The sequence below is a fragment of the Anabrus simplex genome, chromosome 1 (genome assembly GCF_040414725.1).
Source record: "Anabrus simplex isolate iqAnaSimp1 chromosome 1, ASM4041472v1, whole genome shotgun sequence".
Classification (NCBI taxonomy): Eukaryota; Metazoa; Arthropoda; class Insecta; order Orthoptera; family Tettigoniidae; genus Anabrus; species Anabrus simplex.
In genome coordinates, this window is record NC_090265.1 from 648,643,345 (window position 1) to 648,655,795 (window position 12,451).

The window sequence follows — 12,451 nt, forward strand, 5'->3', positions numbered from 1 at the left end:
TAAAAATAAAGGCTGAATAAACCGTTGCATAATTTTAATGCTAAATACTGCAATTAAGTAAGATATGGCAGAGTGTATCATTGATTTCTGAGGTTAGTTTATATTTTCTGGCATCTAGTTAAATTTCGGGAAGACTATTCTCATGTACATTTTTAGCAAGGAGGTTATCATTTCTCTGCATGCGCTTGAAATATGTTTTCATGATACATATACGGTTAGATTAGGTGATGCCATTGGAAGAAGAAAATAGAAATGTTTGCCACAGAAGCCTCTGGAGTGATACTATAATTTTTTCAGAATGAAATTAATCCTGCACTTCCACATAGTATCGAATTTTGAAAAATAACAAAAAAGTAAGCCATAGTGTGGATATCATCCGCGAAAACGCAAGTTTTGAACAAACTTATTGCTGTTTAAAACCGATTTTAATGTGTATGGGGGTTTTCCAGACTTTTACAAAAATCGGATATAGCGACAATCTGCTATAGCGAGTAAATTTTTCGCCGTTATGAATTCTCGCTATAATGGACTTGTACTGTAAATCTGTTCTTAGGATTTCTGATACATACGGTAAAAAGATGTACTGAGAATATCAGGAAACAATCTTTTGCATTCATTATTTCTTGTTTTGTATTTGTTACAGGGATATTAAACCAGACAACTTGTTGTTAGATGCCCGAGGTCACATCAAACTCTCTGACTTTGGTTTATGTACAGGCCTTAAAAAGTCTCACCGCACTGATTTCTATCGAGATCTTAGTCAAGCCAAGCCCTCTGATTTTAGTGAGTTTACCATTAAAGTTTCATTATTTCGTTTTTTTAAAAGTTTTTTAGCAATACTTTTCATGAAAGGAACTAAGATTGAGTGTAGTATGTTAAAACAATGTTGTTGTTATCTTCAGCTTCTAGTCCCATGGACAGCAAACGACGAGCTGAGAGTTGGAAGAAAAACAGGAGAGCTTTAGCGTATAGTACGGTTGGCACACCTGATTACATAGCCCCAGAAGTATTTTTACAGACAGGTTATGGGCCTGCCTGTGATTGGTGGAGTCTTGGAGTCATAATGTATGAAATGCTTATAGGTATGCTAAATATGTTTATTCACCACTTTTTTGTACAGCGAAGAGATGTAATTGTATTATGTTATGGTAGCATGTTAAATCATAAATATTTTAAAGAGGTTATGCAGTATGTAACTTCATGTGACCATAATTTTAATCCTTGGATATGGAAAAATTGATATCCTTACAACTTGTCATGTTAGTCAGTCATATCCTTAAATATGAAGATGAAATTAGTTTCACTCCTTTTCCAAAATCAGTAATATTGGTGTGAAGATGAGGTGTATTGATTACTCTCCAAGTCTGAAAATGTGATGAAGACTACATAAATTAAGCTGTCTACTCATTTGTACAAGGTTATAGTGAAATGGAAGTAGTCTTGAAAACTCAATTTATTCCCTTTTCATTTTGCTCCCTTATTACCATCATCATTTAACCGTCTCCAGTTTCCCAGGTGTGGTGCAAGAGCGCTCTCCACATATGCCTATACAATTTTTCTTCATCATCATCATCGTCTGCAGTTTCCAGCTGTTGGCCGGGTCTGCTTGCCTATGCAATTACACTTCTTCAATTTTACACAATTCCACTCCTCTTCCTTGCAGATCATCTTTTATTTGGCAGGTCCCTTATTAACATATATACACAAATAATCCCTGCCATCAAATTTTTCCTGCACCCTAATTTTAGGAAGGGATATTTTGAGAAAAAATTTTGTTATTATGTAGCTTTGTTAAATATTAATACTGTAAAAGTCTGCATTCAATTTTTTCTTCTTTCATATTGTGTGTGTGTGTTTTTTTCTTGCTCTTTATATTATCGTTTGTTTGTGTTTTCATCTTCTTTCTAGTCTGTGTATGTTCTTGAGCAGTAAGCTGTATAAGTAACAAATTCTGGAAAGAGAACAGAACATTTTAGATTCACCACTTGTCATCATCTCCCCAAACTTTTGATTATTATGAGAAATTGTTTTATAAGTTCACCTTTTGATGTATTGGTACATGTACAGTAGAACCTCGATTATACGTTCCCCGAAACTACGTTTTCCCGTATTATCCGTTCAAATTACGTGGTCCCGCGAGCATCCTAATTAAGTCACGTTGTAAAAATCCCGCATCATCCGTTTCTCGAAGAAACGATTTCCCGCATCAACCGTTCAGAAATTTCAGTCCCATCAACGCTAAATCCTCGATCACGTGTTTTTCAAGAAACTGTATCTCACGAAAGGACGGCTACGGCATACTTGCGGATCTTGGTGTTAACGTCCAGTCATTGCGGTAATTTGAGGAAGAGGAAAAGTGATCGGTGGTGAACTTGCATAAGGGACTATCTTAGCATCGCATTCGAGTGCTATTGTTTAGAGAATCGAAATCATAAAGCAGAGAGTGTCCACAACAATTGGAAGGAGGCAGAACGCATTTCGACAGCTCTGCTTGAAGACGGAACGAGTTTCGTCAAATGTTCGTACTTGCAAAGCGTGTACATAATGTCTATGGTTAGATGTTTACTTTTTTTTTTTTTCCGAGTGTATCGCCGAACAGGTTTTCGGCACTTCCCTGAGGGCACTGTATAGTCACTGAGCTTTCAGGTAGGAATCTAAACTGCTCCTTCTTAAGTACAGTAACACAAATTGAGTATCTTAATATTATCGTAGCCTATACGATTACGTTATCGAGACCTGAACAGATGTTGCACCTTACATACATAAAGGCATGGGTGGTTTTGGGATTGCCTTTTACTGTTTTGGTCCTAATGTAAGACTAGGAATTTCACGTTATTGTGTTAAAATGTTAAAACCGCAGTCGTTTTATTTGTGCACGTTACATGTAAAAACCTTTGCATCATTTCGCACTCGTGCCGACTTGGACAGCGAGCGCGTTTTCCAGCTGAGCTCAAGGTCACGAATAACCGTAAATTCAGAAGTTTTGAGGATATTTTTTCTCTTTCCAATGTAATCGTGATTAGTGACGGATATAATTGAATATAATGTATTCGAAAACTTGAGAATCGATACTTACATTAGAACAATATTCTCGAGTTCAACATAACCTTTAAAAGTCGATATAGGCCGTAGGCCTAATTTGCGCTGTACAAGATTTCCACAAACTGACTACGAACAGTACCTAGGTACCGGTGACCAAATTACAATGGAAGATTTAAAGAAAAAGGGATTTCACCATCATGTTGGGCACTTTTGTATCCAATGTGCTTTATTTTATTAGATTCGAGAATTAAAAAATACTTGTGGTTGATTGTTTGGCTTGATGTTATTAGGTTTTTCGAACAGTTTGACCGACCAAAGTTGCTGATCTGAAAGAAGTTTTTAGAGGAAACCGACGAAGTTTCCCCGGTAAAACTGCATGTAAAGTTGCGAGACCTTTAAGCCGCGTACCGGTAACTAATGTTTGAAGCCGGCCCCGCGGTCGAACTTGCCTGACTCTCACCCGGAGGACCCAGGTTCGATTCCCGGTCAGGTCAGGCATTTTTACTTGGATATGAGGGCTGGTTCCAGGTTCACTTATTCTACGATTACCTCTAATTGAGGCGCTATTTAATGGTGAGATGGCGACCCCGGTCTAGACAGCCAGGAATAACGGCAGAGAGGATTTGTCACGCTGACCATGCGTCACCTCGTAATCTGCAGGCGTTCGGACCGAGCAGCGGTCGCTTGGTAGGCAGAAGGCCCATTGGGGCTGTAGTTTGGTTTGGTTTAGGGGTGTTTGTAAGATTTTAAGTATACATATTTCTTTTTTATGATTTTTAGCCAAATTGTTCATGGTTCATTCATTCCCGGATTTTCCGTTTTCCCGTGTTGTACGTTTTTTTACGGTGGTTCCTCCCAAAACGGAGAATCGAGGTTCCACTGTATAGTACGCGAACCTTTTCTTGAGCGCTGAGCTCCATAGTGCTGAATGGGAACTAGGGCTCGAGAAAAGGTTCGCGTACTCTAGTCAAACATGAGAAAGTCATGCTGTTCTGTGGCAGAGTGGAAAATTAGTACATTTAGTGGTCCAAATTGTGAATTCCAGCTCTGATAGTGGCTGTTCTCATTGTAATTTATCCCTGAGTTTGTCCATACTCACACCAGGCAATTGGAGTCATAGAAATATCAAATCTTAGGGCACCTACCCTGTTACAACGCCCAGATAATTACAGTTAAATGTACTTAAACAAACCCTGTTGTAACAGAGTTTATCAGATAGTTTATTGTATAAACACAAGTACTCAGAACTGATGACCAATAGTGCTGCAAATCTTCATATGGTATCAACTGTAGCATTTCTTCTTGTCCCTGTAGAAATTATTATTATTATTATTATTATTATTATTATTATTATTATTATTATTATTATTATTATTATTATTATTATTATTATTATTATTATTATTATTATTATTATTTTGATTTGTCTGATTCCCAGGTTATCCACCTTTCTGCAGTGAGAATCCTCAAGAGACTTACCGCAAGGTAATGAATTGGCGGGAGACTCTTACGTTTCCACCAGAGGTACCAATTTCAGAAGAAGCAAAAGAGACTATAGTAAAATTCTGTTGTGAGTCCGATCGTCGTCTAGGATCACAGCGTGGTATGGATGAGTTAAAGTTAGTTCCCTTTTTCCGTGGTGTGGACTGGGATCATATTCGTGAACGTCCTGCTGCAATCCCTGTTGAAGTTCGCTCCATCGATGATACGTCCAATTTTGATGACTTCCCAGATGTTAAATTAGAAATACGTGAGTATATCAGCGTTATTGTCATCCATATTCTTATGAAAACCAGCTTGGTAGTTAAGCTCTCAGGGCATAAAGCAGGCTGCATGAGGGGGAAATAGAGGGTAAGACCATAGTAGGCAAGGTCATGAAAGACTCGTGTTGTTAATAACATCATAAGAAAAGGAGTCTTCAATTCAGCATCATTCAATAAGTAAAAAAGGGTACAGTTCAAGATTCAGTGGAGTCTTTGTACATAAACTCTTGAATAATTTGAGTGTTGGTAGTGCCTATATTATGAGGACAGTGGAACTTAAATCGATTGTTCCCTAATGCATTTTAGCCAACAGTTTGTCTTCCCCTCCCCCTGCTAATGAAGATATTATTTTGAAATTCTTTGTTATTAAAGTGTTATCAACATGTGTGTCTTTTGTTTTTTGACTACGAGTCATTTTCGTCTTAATTTTTCTTGTACCCATACTGATTAATGATAAAAGTTTATTTTTTTAAACAACTTAATAACAGCATTTTCTTTATTTACACGAATATAGTAGAACCTCAATTATATGTTCCTGGAAACTACGTTTTCCCGTATTATTCATTCAAATTACGTGGTCCCGCGAGCATCCTAATTAATAAAAATCCCTCACTATCCGTTCCTCGAAGAATCGATTTCCCGGATCAACAGTCCATAAATTTCAGTCCCATCAACGCTAAATCCTTGATTGCGCTTTTTTTTTTTCCCCAAGAAACTGCAGTAACTGCGGTAATTTGAGGAAATACTGTACCATACTGGTACTGGAAAAGCAATCGGCGGTGAACTTGCATAAAGGACCATCTTAGCATGGCATTCAGGTGGTATTGTTTAGAGAATCCTCGGAAATCATAAAGCAGAGTGTGTCCACAACAATTGGAAGGAGACAGAGTGCATTTTGACACCTCTACTTACTTGCTAAACGTGTGTATTATTGTCCTGGGTTACATGTTTATTTTTTTTTTTTTTACTTTTTTTTTTCAAGTGTATCGCCGGAACAGGTTTTTGGCACTTCCCTCAGTGCACTGTATAGTCGCCGGGCTTTCAGGCAGGAATCGAAACTGCACCTTAAGTAACACAAATTTAGTATTTTAATATTACGGTATCTTATATGTTTATGTTATCGAGTCCAGAACAGATGTACCTTACATACATAAAGCCATGCGAGGTTTTGGGATTGCCTATTACTGTTTTGGTCCTAATATAAGACTGGAAATTTCATGTTTTTGTGTTAAAATGTTATAAAAAACCACAGTCGTTTTATTTGCGCACATTACATTTAAAAACTTTGTATTATTTCGCACTCGTACCGACTTGTACAGCGAGCGCGCTTTCCAGCTGAGCTCAAGGTCGCGAATAACCGTCATTTCGGAAGTGTTAATGATATTTTTCTCTTTCCAATTTGATTGTGATTAGTGACAGGCAGAATTGCATATAATGCATTCGAGAACTGTAGGATCATTACTTTCATTCGAAACCATATTCTCGAGTTCAACATAACCTTTAAAAGTCAACGTGGACCTAATTTACGCGGTACAAGATTTCTATAAACTGACTACGAACAGTATACCGGTGACCAAATTACAATGGAAGATTAAAAATAAAGGGATTTTGCCATCATGTTGGGTGCTTTTGTATCGAATGTACTTTATTTTATTAGATTAGATAATTAAAAACTACTTGTGGTCGATTGTTGTTTGGCTTGGCATTACGGGTATTAGATTTTTTTATCAAAGTTGCTGAACTTAAAAGAAGTTTTCAGAGGAAACTGACAAAAGTTCCGCAGTAAAACTGAATGTAAAGTTTTGAGATTGTCGCGTACCAGTAATTAATGTTTGAAGCCGGCCCCGCGGTCTAACTTGCCTGCCTCTCACCTGGAGGCCCTGGTTTCGATTCCTGGCCAGGTCAGGCATTTTTACCTGTATATGAGGGCAGGTTCACTCATTTTACGATTACCTTTAATTGAGGAGTTATTAAATGGTGAGATGGCGATCCCGGTCTAGAAAGCCAGGAATAACAGCCAAGAGGATTCGTCACACTAACCATGCATCACCTTGTAATTTGAAGGCCTCGGACCAAGCAGCGGTCACTTAGTAGGCGGACGGCCCATTGGGGCTGTAGTTTGGTTTAGGGGAGTTTTTAAGATTATAAGTATACATATTTCACTTTTTTTATGTTTAGCCAAATTGTTGATGGTTCATTCGTTCCTGGATTTTCCGTTTACCCGTGTTATATGTTTTTTATTCGTGGCCCCTCCAAAAACTGATAATCGAGGTTCCACTGTAATCCCCACCATCGAATAACCCTTGCACACTAATTTTAGGAGAGGAAATATAAAAAAGATATTAATGTTTGCGTAGCTTTATTAAAATATATTTGTTGAAAACTCTAAATTCCACTGCACAAATTATAAAATTATGAAGCAGTTTACTACATATCCATAGCTAAATGGTCAGCTCAGAGCCCTTCATTTCAGAGGGTCCCGGTTTTGATTCCTGGCTGAACCAGAGATTGTAATCGTGTACAATATGGTTAATTCCTGTGACTCTGGAACTGGATGTTTGCATTATTTCAGTACTCTCCTCTTTATACATACACAACACACCACAGAACCAACTACCACAGAAACACACAATAGTGCATACAGCCCTCCACATAAGGTTGGTGTTGGGAAGGGTATCCAGCTACAGGGCCAAATTCTCACGTGTGACACACTTCATACTCACAACCTCTTAAGAGTGTGGGAAAATTGGTAGAAGATGTATTTCTCGCATCATAAACTTCATTAGCAGCCTACAGTATACTCCCGCAGCATTTCAAAACATACTTGCATCCGATCAGCATTAGCAATTCATGAGAATACATACAAATATTTCTGGTATGAACTGATAATAAATCTGTAGAAATTCACTATCTCTCCTTCATAATCAACTGGAGACATTGCACAGTGTTTCTTTTCTTACAAAAATGTAAGTTATTTTGTTCAAGAATGCACGTGAGACATCCACAGCCAGTCTTACACCCCATAATTTAGCTTTCAACAGACATATTTCACTCATAATCACACATCCAAACTGTCTCTTTTCAGTCACATATTTGTATATCCAGTTTTGGATTTTGGGAAACTTTGCCTTAAAACTCCAAAATGCCTGCTGGTTATTGTTAGTCTGTTCAAGACAAGCTTTATTTTTCCTCCAGTCAAGTACTCTACTGCAACTCTCGTCCTCATCCTCATCCTGCAACACGATTACCCATTTGCTTTGCATATTCAATAATGTGGAGCTTTTGTTTAGCCTGAACAACCTATAACGTGAACTCACACCAGTGATCCTAAACATTTGCTACTTACTATTTAAACGGACACCGAATATGATATGTATGCAGCACACTTCTTGGCTGTGGCAAGAACAGAATTGCAAACAGAGGAGCCAGAAAAATATCAACTTCCTGTTTTGTATATATTAGGGGCACTGTAACAACCCTGACGCAAAATGTGTGGGGGATTATTCGTTTGTATATAGTATTCATTTCAGAGTTTAAAATGTTTGTTTTGAACATTTTTCGTTCTGTTGCTGGAAACACTTCATTCTCATTGAATGAAAAGGATACTTTATACTTGCATTGCACTTTAGAATAAACCACATGTAACCTGTCAGTGGGAAGAGAATTTTTCCTGCTCATTGAATTCCATTAAATTTACGTTGCGTGTGATTAGTCTTCTGACTGTAATTTCGAACCTTGAAGAAGAGGATATCTCCATGAAAATATGTGAAACTGTATCATAAGATCTCATTTGTTCGGACCTCCATAATTTAAAAAAATCCATATTACCACTATATTTCTATATGATAAAACATTCTATATCCTTATACGCTTTACTTTCACCATTGTGGTGACTCGTAATTGCGGGAAGTCATTGATTCATTCAATAAATATATACCTTAAACATTATTATCTCATTTTTTGACATGATTATCATTTTGAAACTTTTTTTTTTTGCTAGGGGCTTTACGTCGCACCGACACAGATAGGTCTTATGGCGACGATGGGATAGGAAAGACCTAGGAGTTGGAAGGAAGCGGCCGTGGCCTTAATTAAGGTACAGCCCCAGCATTTGCCTGGTGTGAAAATGGGAAACCATTTTCAGGGCTGCCGATAGTTGGATTCGAACCTACTATCTCCCGGATGCAAGCTCACAACCGCGTGCCTCTACGCGCACGGCCAACTCGCCCGGTCATTTTGAAACATTAACTTAAGCCTATATAGAATTACCTGCTGAAATAACAGTTTGAGGCATCATCATCATCATGATCACCATCAAGTTTCCACTCCAGTTTCCCAGGTGTGGTTTACGAGTGCTCTCCATTTTAGTCTATTCGTGTACCCCTGCTCCTTCAAGACTTCATCAGAGTTGATACCTTTGGATGTGATATCTTCCTTCACTTGGTCCAGCCATCTCCTCCTAGGTCTTCCAACATGTCTCTTTCCAGTAATCTCAGTATGCAACCATTGTTTTATAATTCTTCTTGCTGTCATACGTTTGACCTGACCAAACCATTGCAAACGTGCCCTAGTTATGGTCTCCTTCAGAAACTGATTTATTCCAGCTTGTTCTCTAGTCTTCTCATTTCTTACTTTGTCTTTCCTAGTCTTTTGAAGCATGCTTCTTAGAAACTTCATTTCTGAAGCATGCTGTCATTTTTTTTTTGGTAGTTGTGCATGTTTCCAACCCATAAGTCAATGTAGGAACAAAGTACGTTCAAAACAGAGTTTGTTTTGATCTTAGCGGCACTAGTTTATTCCGGAGCAGATATCGAACTTGCTGATAGAATTGACTGGGTTTCTGAATATGGTTATTTAATTCAAGCTGTATTCTGTTGTCACTTGATATTATGCATCCAAGGTACTGATACTGGTTTACTGTTTCCTATTGCACCCCCTCCAGCATTATATTATCTTTACTTCTCTGTCTACTAAGAGACAGTGCAGCAGTTTTTGTAGCACTTACTTTCAGTCCATATTTTTTCAGATGATCATTTCAGACGTTCAGCCTTTCCTGGACTTCCATCTCGCTATTTCCTCAGATAACTGTATCATCTGCAAAAGCAAATGCTTTAACATCCATGTTGGTGTTCTGCTTCATTTCTTTTATGATTTCATCCATGATGTTGAAGAATAGTAATGGTGAAAGGGCACTGCCTTGTTGCACTCCTCTAGATGTCTGGAACCAATCTGAATATCCATTTCCTACTTGAACACAGCTGTAGCACTCATCATAAAGCTATTTTATTCTCTGAATGAGTACCATAGATACATTCTTCTTTTTAAGTTGTTCTAGGGACACTATTGAATGGTTTGCGATGTCTAGAAACACAAATGCCAATGAATATTGAATTTTCACGACCGCATTGTAATCAAAACTCACTTTCAACCTATCAGGTCGTGATACACACATTTAGTACGTGTTGAAGAGATGTTAAATACAGAACAAAAATGGCCAATAGTACACCAGTGGAATCTGAACCCACAACCTCCCGATTTTGTGTCGGTTGCTCTAGCAATTAAGCTATGGTGGCCTAGGCCATCTTTGTTCTGTTGGAAAGGATCTAAGCTACAGGTCTGGCACTACTGCCATCACACTGTAGAGTGCGTTTAAGTCGCCTGTTGAGGGCCAAGCCAGAAGTATGTTCTTATATATTTCCCCACAATTCTTCAATTTTCGTTTCAAATGCTAAGTAAAACACAATATTTTTCTCGAAACGGATTTTGAGTTCTTTTCACGAGTTTCGAACGTACAGTTTATCTTAGTTTTCTTTACTCAGTTTCGTTTTTTCTTGTGTTCTGATCAATGTATTTATAACAGTCTACACAAATATCAACAGTTCATACTTATCCCCTCACTGGTTTCTTCAAATATTGACACAATGCCTATAATAATATAACCTGCACCGACTTGAACATCTTTCCGCTTATCGGAATTTCCCGTTACTTCTGAGGCACCTTGTACTTCAATGTCACTTTTACTACTTTCAGGAATAATTTCCTCATTGGAATTAACATAATAATGACTGTCACCGTTAGACTGTCACTAAGATCTTCGAAAATCAAGTGCTCTATTTCAGAATCATCAACAAAGCAGGCTGCCATCTTGATTCTGAGAACATATGAAAGTAAATACTTTCAGTTCTACAGCTAAATAAACGTCTCCAAACCACTGTTTGTTTTTCAAAGACTTTTAAAAGTGAAGATAAAAGTATCGGTATTCAGGTGGTATCTTTATTACTGCCATCTGGTGTCCAGTTGTAATTCTACGGCGGAAGAATGACATCGTCTGTCAGAAAGATGATCGCACTTGACGAAACAGTGCACAGTCTTCTAGATAGACAGTCTGCAGTTCTAGGGTTAATGACTGACAGATGAAATGATAGTGGAGAGTGTTGCTGGAATGAAAGATGCCAGGGAAAACCGGAGTACCAGGAGATAAACCTGTCCCGCCTCCACTTTGTCCAGCACAAATCTCACATGGAGTGACCAGGATTTGAACCACGGTATCCAGCGGTGTGAGGCCGGCGCGCTGCCGCCTGAGTCACAGAGGCTTACTAAATGTACGTAACACGACCTCATAGGTTGAAAGTCAGTTTCGATTACAAATGTCAATATACGATCTTTCTCCCAGTGCTTTTGTAATATCATTTTCAGTGTGAATATGAGGTCTATAGTTGATCTATCTTTCCTAAATCCATAGTGTTCTTCTTGCACTTGGGGTTCAATAATTTTCCTTAATCTTTTCTCAGGAATCTTCTCAAATATGTTTAAATTATGGGACAGTAAGGTAATCCCTCTATAGTTGCTGCACTTTTTTGACTTCCTCTCTTGATCAGGGGAACTATACAGTAACTCCCTTTTTCCAGTCATCTGGTATTATTTTATCCTTCCATATTGCCATATATAGCCATTGAATTCCGTGTGGACCAGCAGCTTTAATCATGTCTGTACTTAGTTCATCAAAGCCAGTAGCTCGTTCATTGCACATACTTTTAAGGTCTGATTCTACTTCACTCCAAGTTGGTGGCATTTCTTCAGATGTATTATCACTGCAGCTTGACTGAATCTGTGCTTTAGGACTGGAGTCCTTCTCAAAGTACAATTTCATCATTTCTCTTATTTCTGTGTCTTCCCTAGTGATGCTCCCATCTGGTTTCTGTAAAGCTCTTATTTGCTCATAATTACTCCTGGTATTTCTAATAACACTTTACAGCAATTTGGAATTTGCTTTACTTCTTCCAATTTATTTGTAAAATCAATCCAAGACTTTTGTTTCTCTTCTGCTACTATTCATTTCACTCGTAGTCTACAATCTCTGTATATTTCTGTTTGAGGCATACGGTTCCAAATCATACTGTTTAAGTTTCATTTACATTTTGAGTTTTCCCATCCGCACAGATGATGTTGGAGCTTGTAGTCTGTAGAAATCTTGCTCATACAGCCTCCTGTTATTGCCATACCATAATAATCCTGCAAACTATCTGTTTCAAATGAAGAAATCCTATTTCCACCTCGCCTCACAAAGTACCCCACTATCCAGTAGTTTTCCCCTTTCATATCGTGAACCAACTTCTTCAATTTTAACTCCATTCTTTTATGGACAT

At 38.0% G+C, this 12,451-nt stretch overlaps 1 protein-coding gene across 4 annotated transcripts in view; it reads left to right on the forward strand.

Annotated features, from left to right (window-relative positions):
• trc (Serine/threonine-protein kinase tricornered) overlaps positions 1 to 12,451 on the forward strand; it is a 101,833-nt gene that overhangs the window by 81,978 nt on the left and 7,404 nt on the right. For all 4 annotated transcript variants that reach the window (XM_067135780.2, XM_067135781.2, XM_067135779.2 and 1 more), the window contains 3 exons: positions 644 to 783; positions 903 to 1,082; positions 4,481 to 4,792. In XM_067135780.2, coding sequence (XP_066991881.1) covers positions 644 to 783; positions 903 to 1,082; positions 4,481 to 4,792 — 632 coding nt within the window. The remainder of the gene's footprint in view (positions 1 to 643; positions 784 to 902; positions 1,083 to 4,480; positions 4,793 to 12,451) is intronic.